The sequence below is a fragment of the Platalea leucorodia genome (assembly GCF_965183815.1).
Source record: "Platalea leucorodia genome assembly, contig: HAP1_HAP1_SCAFFOLD_263, whole genome shotgun sequence".
Classification (NCBI taxonomy): Eukaryota; Metazoa; Chordata; class Aves; order Pelecaniformes; family Threskiornithidae; genus Platalea; species Platalea leucorodia.
Window position 1 is genome coordinate 14392 of NW_028121309.1, and position 10265 is coordinate 24656.

Sequence of the window (10265 nt, forward strand, 5' to 3'; positions counted from 1 at the left end):
TGGAGCATGAACGATGCGGCAGTGGTTTGCAAGCAGCTGGACTGTGGGTCTGCTGTCGGAGCTCCTCAGTATGGACACTTTGGGCAAGGATCTGGCCCCATTTGGATGGATGATGTTGGCTGTAATGGCACTGAATCTGCCCTCTCTGACTGCCCACACGGAGGATGGGGTGAACATGACTGTGATCATAGTTTGGACGCTGGAGTGATGTGTTCAGGTAAAGGGACAGCTTGTTCCTCCCCTTTGGGGATGTGATGGGGGAAGGGACCTTGGGTGTGCCCTCAGGAAGTAACAAATGGGCACCAGAGCACTGCTCTGGGACCATGCTGGGCAGCACAGGGTGCCTTGTGCAGCAGCAGGTTGTCTGGGCGGTGCCTGGTGCTGCAACAGACACATACCCTCTAGTGCTGTAATGCTGTGGAGAAGGGGTGCAGGGGGGCCTGGATGTGTTTGTGTCACCAACACTCCACCAATAGCTTCCCCTGGGATGTGCACTGGGCCATTTGGTCACGGCTTGCTTGGAGGTGATGCAGGATGTGGCCGTGTATCTGCCAGAGGGCTCTGGGAACTCCCAGTTATTTTGTTTTTTTCCAGGATTTGTCCGGCTGGTGGAAGGGAAGAGCCGCTGCTCAGGACGGGTGGAGATCCATGATGGGGACCAGTGGAAAACTGTCTGTGATTCCCACTTTGGTCCCAAAGCTGCTGACGTGGTCTGCAGGGAGTTGCAGTGTGGCGTGGCCCTGCCTGTGGCTGGGGCAGCTCACGTTGGAGAAGGGATGAGTCCTATCTGGGATGGAGAGCTGCAGTGTGTGGGGAATGAATCCCTCCTCGCCTCCTGCCCCAGGGGGTCCCCCAGGGACCAGCCCTGCACCCATGCGAACAGCGCTATAGTCACCTGTACACGTAAGGACTCAGGGTGGGGTGCTGAGCACTGGGGAGAGCTCCAGCCTGAAGGGGGGCAGGTTGTGCCTGTGGAGACAAGGGAACTGGGGTGTCTGTTCCCGCAGGCTGGCAGAGAGGTGACCTTCCTGGGGGATCCTAGACAAGGGCAGGGCTGGGCTGGTGCCCAAGGACAAGGAGGGGGCATGGGTTGGGAGAGCTCACTGGGATCATCATGTTGCACCAGAGGGGACACAGAAAGGACTGCGGGTGGAGGATGAGCTGGCAGATGCCCAGGGCAGGCTCTGGTGCAGGGGATCTCAGGGCCCTGGGGAGAAGCAGCAGTGTGGGCTTGGGGGAGCCCTGGTGGGGGCAGGTCTCTTCTCAGGGTGCTGTCTGGGGAGGGGTGGGTGCCCTGGGTGGTCATGGGCCAGGGGCAGGTTGCAGGGGGCCATTGTGATGGAAGGAGGTGCCAAAGTCTGTGGGGCCACAAATGACCCAGCAGGGCAGGAGCTGGGCATCCCCAGCCTTGCACAGCTCGTGGGGATAGAAGGGGCCCCTGCAGTACCCCAGGGACATCCTGGAGGGGAGAGGGCTCCCATCCTGGCACCTCTGACTGCACCCGGGCAGGGGTTCCCCCAGACTCACAGTGCTGGGGCTCGGTGCTGTCCTGACTGGTCCTGTGTCAGTGTTTGAAGGTGCTGCGGAGGTGAGGCTGGTGAACGGCAGCAGGCACTGTGCTGGGAGAGTGGAGGTGAAACACGGGGGCCAGTGGGGGACCGTGTGTGGTGACTACTGGGACATGAACGATGTGGCAGTGGTTTGTAAGCAGCTGGGCTGTGGGTCTGCTGTCGGAGCTCCTCAGTATGGACACTTTGGGCAAGGATCTGGCCCCATTTGGATGGATGATGTTGGCTGTAATGGCACTGAATCTGCCCTCTCTGACTGCCCACACGGAGGATGGGGTGAAAATAATTGCCTTCATGCTAGTGACGCTGGAGTGATGTGTTCAGGTAAGAGGACAGCCTATTCCCCACCTCTGGGGCTGGGATGGAAAAGAGACCTGGCTGTGCCCTCAGGGAGTAACAAGTAGGCACCAGAGCATTGCCCAGTGTGGCCAGTCGCACTGCCGAGCTGAGGCTGTCATTGCTGGTGTTCCCAGTCCCTGGGAAAAGCCCTTAGGGAGCCTAACCTAAGGTGCCCACACTCTGCCTGGCCCCTGAGCTGGCCCAGATGAATCCCCCACCCTGCCCTACATAGTCTGTTGATTCCTATCTTTCTCCTCATATTCACCCAGGACCTGCCTGGCAGTGCCAAATGCCAGGTCCCCCCATGCCAGGGGCACCAAGAGCGACTCATGTGGCCACCCACGGTACCGGGGAAGGGCATGGGATGGTAGCTGCTTTGGGGTTTTCCTCCCTGGCAGGCACAAGTCCCTTGGCTGAAGCAAAGGGGTTGCTCGGAGAGGAGGAGCACTTGGCCTGGTCTGCGGAGCAGGGTGGCATGTGGCACCTCATTCCTCTCCCAGGGTCACCCCATGAGACCCTGCCCGTGGGGACACGGTCCCATCCAGGACCGCTGACCTGCTGCCCAGCCTCTTATGTCTGTCCCAGCCCCTGCCTGCCTTGCACTTCTGGATTTGCCAGCATTGACTGGCTCTCCTCTGTGCCTGCCCTTGCACTGGGAGCTTGTGTAAGCCCAGGGCTGCTCTTCTGTCCACTCTCCTGCCCTCTGCCCGGCTGTTGGCCAGGGACATGAGCATCCAGCAGTGCACTCTGGCCATGACTGGGGACCTTTTTCCTGGGCAGGTACTGGAGCAGGGGGCTGGCACAGACACCGACTGCAGGTTCAGCCTCACTATGCTTGTGCCCTGTGACGTGTCCCATCTAACAGCAGTGCCCAACAGCCCAAGACCCCCTTGGGAACAGGGCATGTTTCTGGTGGCACCAAGAGGTTCCTCATGCTCCTCTGGCCCTGAGCTCAGCGGGGCAGAGAGCGCTTCAGAAACCAAGAGTGCCTGGGCTCATTTCCCTGGACCCCAAGTGCTCTGGGTGCTGCAGTGCCCAGGGACCAGTGCCGGGCAGCGCAAGGTCTGTGGGGCAGCAGCAGTTTATCTGAGCAGTGCCTGTGGCAGTGGGTTTGGGAGGGAAGCAAGCCCACAAGGGCTGGGCTGATTTCTGAGGAGCGGCAGGCGGGCACTGCTGTCTTTGTGCCATCAGCACCCTGTGAGAGCAGCTGGGGTGGTCATGGGGCTTTTTGCCTTTGACCACCTTGGAGATCAGGTGGGACATGGTCAGGGGACTGTCAGAGGGCTGTGGGAACTCTCAGGGGTCTTTGGTTGCTGAGGGATCTGGCTGGCTGGTCAGAGGGAATAGCTCCTTCTAAGGACATATAGCAATCCATGATGGGGACCCTTGGAAAACTGCCTGTGACTCATGCTTTGGTCTCAAAGGTGGCAACATGGTCGGCAGGGTCTGCTGTGGGTCTGGGATAGACACATAGCCTTGAGTGCTGTGATGGTGTAGAGAAGGGGTGCAGGGGGGCCTGGATGTGTTTGTGTCACCAACACTCCCCCAACAGCTTCCCCTGGGATGTGCACTGGGCCATTTGGTCAGGGCTTGCTTGGAGGTGTTGTGGGAACTGCCAGAGCGCTTTCAGTTGGTTGTTTTGGTTTTTTTTCCCCCAGGAATTGTCCGGCTGGTGGAAGGGAAGAGCCACTGCTCAGGACGTGTGGAAATCCATGACGGGGAACAGTGGAAAACTGTCTGTGATTCCCACTTTGGTCCCAAAGCTGCTGACGTGGTCTGCAGGGAGTTGCAGTGTGGCGTGGCCCTGCCTGTGGCTGGGGCAGCTCACGTTGGAGAAGGGATGAGTCCTATCTGGGATGGAGAGCTGCAGTGTGTGGGGAATGAATCCCTCCTCGCCTCCTGCCCCAGGGGGTCCCCCAGGGACCAGCCCTGCACCCATGCGAACAGCGCTATAGTCACCTGTACACGTAAGGACTCAGGGTGGGGTGTTGAACACCTGAGCTGTGCTGGGGGTCAGGGATCAGAGCAAGGACCATGATGGGCTGGGCGTGAGGACAGGAGGGGTGATGGGTTGTCAGCAGCATGAAAATAGTGCAGAAGGAGAAGAAAGGCATGCTGTCCCTCTGGCCTCTGTACCAGCTACTGAGGGTACAAGAGCACCAATCCACCCTGAGTCCTCCTTCTCTGTCCCCAGAGTACACAGGGGTCAGGCTGGTGAACGGCAGCACGGCGTGTGCAGGGAGGGTGGAAGTCCAGGTGCTGGGGACCTGGGGGACCCTCTGTGCCTCCCGCTGGGACCTCTCGGATGCCCACGTTCTCTGTCGTCAACTCAACTGCGGGTTTGCTGAGTCCATTCCTGGAGGAGAGCGTTTTGGGAGAGAGACTGGCCCTGTCTGGAGAGACTCATTCCACTGTGACGGGACTGAAGCCCACCTGGGACAGTGCCCAGTGATCACCCTGGGCGCCTCACCGTGCTCCCATGGGAACAACGCCGCTGTCATTTGCTCAGGTGAGTGCTGGGAAAATGCTGCATTAACTCCATTTGCCCTTTGTGTGCAACACAGCCACCTGAAGCAGGGGTCCCATGGCAGTACCAGGCTGAATTTCTCCCTGGAGAAACCCTTGCTTCCCCAGGAGCCTTCTGGAGGGCTTTGCCTGCTCAGAGTGACTGCTCTGCTGTGGGAGAGGAGGGGACTGAACGGAGGCAGGCATCTGCCCCCAGGGCAGCGGCTTAGGCCCTGGTGCCACTGCCAGGCCTGGGCTCCTGTGTTTTTCTGCTGTGGGATGAGCCCAGGACAGGGCTGCAGGGCTCTGCTCCATCCCTCGAGCTGCAGACAACCGCATCCCATGCCCACAGAGCGCCCTGCAGAGCCTCCTCCCACCACCCAGGCAGGAGCTGCCTGGGTGCCCCCAGCAGCAGCAGACCTGGGTGTGAGCTGAAGAGTGGGCCTGGGCTCTGCCCTTGCTTCTCATCAGCACAAGGCTCAATCTTGTCCTGTTTGGTTGGAGAATTCCCCCTTGCCCTCCTCCCTGAAGGGTGCCATGTTCCCCGGTGCCTCCAGTGGCTGTAGCATCTCTGCTCTCCCCAGGCTCAGCTGGCTTTGCATCCCTGCGGCTGGTGGGTGGAGGGAGCCGGTGCGACGGGCGAGTGGAGATCTTCCAGCGTGGGACGTGGGGCAGAGTCCTGGATGACCAGTGGGACGTGCGGGAGGCCAACGTGGTGTGCCGGCAGCTGCAGTGTGGACAGGCAGAGACAGCCTACAACCCCCCAAAGCCTGAGCGAGGGATGGGCCCTGTAGGGCTGCGAGGGGTCCGGTGCGCAGGGCAGGAGACCAACCTGACCCAATGCAACACCTCCCTGCCCGAGAGTGCACTGGCGGCAGGGGTTGCGGAGGACGTGGGAGTCATTTGCTGGGGTGAGCGGCACTGCACAGGCCCCCCAGATGATGAGGTGGGTGGGCAGCCAGCCCCTGACAGCAACTGGAGTTTCTGCCCACTGCAGGGAGCCGGCAGGTCCGGCTGGTGAATGGGGCTGGGCGCTGCGCGGGGAGAGTGGAGATCTACTACCAGGGCAGCTGGGGGACCGTCTGCGACGATGGCTGGGACCTGTCTGATGCTGCCGTCGTTTGCCACCAGCTGGGCTGTGGAGGGGCAGTGGAGGCGACTGGCTCCGCTCGGTTCGGGGAAGGCTCTGGGCAGATCTGGCTGGATGGCATGAACTGCTCCGGGGATGAAGCTGCTCTCTGGGACTGCCCTGCCAGGCCCTGGGGGCAGCACGACTGCGGGCACAAAGAGGACGCAGGAGTCATCTGCTCAGGTCTGTGGTGGGACCCTGGTTCCTGGGGAGGCTGGGATGTGGGGAGAGCCTGGCACGTCCAAAGTGTCCCTGGCTGCCTCTGAACTCCTGCCTGAGCCCATGATGCCAACACCCATGCACGAGCACCCTCAGTCCCACTGGGGGTCCCTGGAGAGCTCAGCTGTTCCCCAGTGTTAGCGGGAAGGGCAGGGGTGTCTGTGCATCAGGGACTTCTCTCTGCCCCTGGGTGCAAGAGGGATGTGCTGGTCATGCCCCTGCCTGGCTGAGGGCCTGGGGATGCAGAGGCGTCCCCTCTCCCACAGCCCCAGACCAGCCTGTTCCCCCTTGGTGCCTTTCCTTCCAGAGTTCGTGGCCCTGAGGCTGGAGAACAGCGATGGCTGCTCTGGGCGCCTGCAGGTTTTCTACAATGGGACGTGGGGGAGCATTTGCTCCAACTCGATGACTCTCGACACGGTGTCACTGGCATGCAAGGAGCTGGGCTGCGGGGATGGAGGATCCCTGGAAACACGGCTGCCCTATGGCAGGCTGTCTGGCCCTGCGTGGCTGGATAACGTGCAGTGTGGGGAGAAAACCAGCTCCTTCTGGCAGTGTCCCTCCACTCCCTGGGACGCGCAGTCATGTGAAGACCTGCGAGATGAGATCCACATCACCTGCAACGGTAACTCTGAGCCACTCGGGCACCAGTGTCACCTCAGCTCCTTCTCCCCACTGGACACAGCCAAACGCGAAAAAGAGCTTGGAGGGGCTTTTCTTTCCGTGTCAGACCCTACTCCTGCCGGTGGCACAAACGTGACCACAGCCACACACGTCCAGCAGCAGTTGCCACCCAGGTTGCCAGCCGAGCCTGGGGAAGGCAGAGGCATCTCCAGGTGAGGTCTCAGAAGAGACCAGACAGGGTTCAGAAGAGCCTCCCCTCCACAGACACACTACTGCTGCTCTGTGAACCAGGGACCTTTAGGGGCTGAGCAGTCAGGGTCCCCCTAGACCTGCGGGTGTCCCCTGACTGACTGGGATTCAGATGCTGCCATGACCAAGATGGTACAGGGAGGCACAAGTAGAGCTCAGCCTTGCTGTGTTCTGCATGATCCCCTGAACCAGCCCCCTTCACTACAGGGTTTCTTTCTTCAGGGCGACACCCAGAAATGTCCCCGGCCCCGTTGGCCCCATGCCCCAACGCCACGAGCTGCACAGGTATTGAGCTGCTCCTCTGTGTACCCTTCTTGTCTGGCAGGGCTCTGCCTGCTGTCTGGGTGCCATGGGAGGTCTTTGCCTTCTCCAGACAGGGAGAAGATTCGTGCCGTGGGAGGCGAGGACGGGTGCTCGGGCAGAGTGGAGGTCTGGCACCATGGCTCCTGGGGGACGGTGTGCGACGACTCCTGGGACATGCAGGATGCCGAGGTGGCGTGCAGGCAGCTGGGCTGTGGCCCTGCGGTGTCTGCCCTGAATGAGTCCGCATTTGGGATGGGGCAAGGCCCCATCTGGCTGGAGCAGGTGGAGTGCCGGGGGACGGAGCTGTCCCTGCAGCACTGCTGGGCCCGGCCCGGGGATGGCGGTGCTTGCCGGCATAAGGAAGACGCTGCTGTGCGCTGCTCAGGTGAGTGGCAGGGCCGGGACCTCTTGTTCAGGTGTTGGCAGGAAGCTAGAGAAGGCCGTTCGCCCACTTGGTCCTAGCGTTGCCCCTGACCTCCCAGGAGCGAGACCATTCCTGCAGACTGCAGGAGCCTGGCGCCAGGTGGGGAGCAGCCTCAGTGGAGCTGGGTGTCCTCAGGCCACTGCCTGTGGGGCCCTGCAGCCCCAGGGCTGTCCCCTGGGCTGCCTGTGCCACCCTGCCTGCCGCCCAGAGCAGAGGCCGTGGGCCCTGTCCCGGCCTGCCTTTCTAGCACTATTGGAGGGGCAATTCGGGTGGGGTGTGTCAAGGACATCTCCAGACACACCCAGGGCGTGTTGGGAAGGAGGCTCCCCAGTACCCACACACCTGTCCTCTCAGCCCAGCTCTCCTTTTCCTCCTCTGCAGCTCCAGCCAGGACAGCAGCATCCCCACCCCAAGCAGGTAACTCGTCCTCCCGCCCGAGGCTGGGTATCCCCAGCACCAGGCTGTGACCCACAGCTGGATGGAAGGGGCTCCTTGCTGGGGTGTGAAGCTCCCAGGAGGAGGCACTGGGGTGGTGGTGGGAGAGTTGGGGAGGTCTGTAATTTCCTCAGCAGGGTGGAAGCTTCCCCATTACTCACCTCTGGGGTCTTCCACCCTCTGCTGCCTTGAGTGATGGGAGTCAGGACTGGTGCTGCCCCCACCTCTCCCAGGCCTGGTGTTGCCCTTCCATGTTCTTGCCCATGCAGATCCTTCCCAGGGTCGTTTGACCAGCAGCAGGAGAGTCTCAGTGCCCGTCATCATCTGCATCATCCTGGGGGCCCTTCTCTGCCTGCTCCTGGCCCTCCTGGCTGGGCAAGTGCTAAGCGCCAGGGCTGGGCGCAGAGGTGGGTCCTTCCATAGCAGTCCCCGGGACCATGCCTCCTGGAAGGGCTGTGGGGTGCTGCGGGGTGTCACTGAGGGGCACAGGCAGAGCTGGGGGGATGAGACTGTGTGCTGCCACCTGTCCTATGCACCGCCCCATTGACTGCCTGGTCATGGGGCACCAGCAGCAAGGGGTGGAGAGAGCCCAGAGGCGGGGGGAGGTAGTGATGGGGCGAGGAGAGAGATGGCAGAGTGGAGATGGCCAAGGCTGGCAGTGCTCTGGGTAGTGCTGGAGGGGGCTCTGGGGCGAGGCAGATGGCAGGAGGAGCATGGGGCAGTAGAGTCCATCTCCATGGTGTCAGGTCCCCAGGCTGTCCCTCTGCCCAGCCGTGCCCATCCTCGCCCATCCCCCGGCAGGGCAGGGGCCCTGCTATAGACCCATGGGGCAGATAAGGGGCAGCTCCAGGTGGCGAGGAAACATGGGAGCTGCTCCAAGGTCAGACAAGGCAGAGAATGGCCCAGGGGCCAGAGGGGCATGAGCTCTGTCTCCAAAAGGATGATGCGAGGGTGACGCTGCCCCAGATAATCTCCACGGCAATGTTGCCCTCACTGGGGATGTGGCGGCCGTGCCTGGACAGTGCAATGGGGCTGTGCTGTCAGACCAGTCCTGGGCTGGCCAAAGGAACAGGTTTGGGGGAGCACAGTGGGGTCCCATTGCCCCTCTCTCTGCCTGTCCCTGTGCCAGCCCTGCCTCTGTCCCCAGGCTCCAGGAGGGCTCAGGAGCTCTTCCCTGAGGCCGTGTATGAGGAGATTGGTTACAGCCCGGTGTGGGAGAAGCAGGCAAGGTTTGGTCGCTCAGGTGGGTGTGGGTCCTCCCTGCAGGCCCATCTGCAGGATCCTTTCCCCTGGCCCCAACACAGGGCTGATCCCCTGAAGCCTCCCAGCCCATGGTCCCTGCAGCGCTGGGGCCGTGTGGTCTGTGGGGAGAGCATCCAGGTCCTGAGCCCGGGAGAGGAGCTTCCTCCCAGCCAGCTTGGCCCATCCCAGCTGGACAGCCCCTCTCTTCCTGCCCCTGCACCCCATGTGACACCCGAGGAATGAGGGAAGGGGCTGCACTAGGGCAGCTCTGGGAGCACCTTTGAGACAGTGTTTGTCCCGGGGGAGCAGGGTGATTCCCAGCCCTCCTCCCCATGCAGCCCCAGCTCTGTGGGTCCCCTTTCCCCAGCAGCGCTGACCAGGAGACAGGTCCGTGGGGCTCACTCCCTAACACCCGCTGTGCATCTCTCCAGGCTCCTATTCAGAGGAGTCCCTGACCCAGCTGCAGCCCTCCCCTGCGGACAGCGAGGAGGAGGATGGTGTGGGATCAGCACCAGGTAACGGAGGCAGGAAGGGGCTGATCTCCCTGCAGCCATGTGGTGGACTAGAGGTGTCACCATCAGAGATGGGGAGGAGTTGGGGGTCTCCTGTGGTGCTGCCACCACCAGTGTGTCAGCCCTGTGTCCCTGCGCATCCTCCCATCCTCTGCTCTGCAGGACGTGTCTTCTCACTGTCACCAGCTCCCCTCTCCTTTCAGATGTTCTTGTCCTGCCTGGAGGTGACCCAGTGGATGGTTATGATGATGCCAGGGAGGTTTCTGACCCTGGGGATGATGCTGCCCCCAGGCAGGGAGCTTGGGAAATGCCCAGGGCACCAGCGGAGGGAGCAGGGCCCAGGGATGCACTCGGAGGTGAGAGGGAAAGATAGCGCTGCCGGTTCCTGGGGTGCCATCCCTGGTGCCACCCAAGTCACTACCGTACTGACACCCAAAGCTCCTGGGAAAGGGGAACCTAACCCAGGAGTTGTCTTTGGAGGGACTGGGGGTGGGAGAAGGAGCTGAATATGGTGAGGAGTGGGGAGGAAGGTGATGTACAGACCCCATGGGGCAAACTGCAATGCCCTGCCTTGCTGTTTGCAGGGGGCAGCCTGCACTCCCGGAGAAGTGCTGGGGTCCCTGGAGCTGAAGGAGACACCTCGTCCGTGTCCATGGGGAGCATGGGCTATGATGATGCTGAAGAGGTGTCTCTGGCACATCCCCGTGAGGACACAAAGG

General features: G+C 61.8%; 1 protein-coding gene across 1 annotated transcript; it reads left to right on the top strand.

The window, feature by feature from the left end:
• Positions 1 to 4996: 4996 nt before the first annotated feature.
• On the top strand, positions 4997 to 6922 carry LOC309603935 (scavenger receptor cysteine-rich domain-containing protein DMBT1-like; the record flags this gene model as incomplete). Its single annotated transcript, XM_082338813.1, has 3 exons — positions 4997 to 5323; positions 5410 to 5731; positions 6838 to 6922. Coding segments are annotated over 3 exons (734 nt in total), but the record flags the coding sequence as incomplete, so codon positions are not given.
• Between the last annotated feature and the right edge of the window lie 3343 nt (positions 6923 to 10265).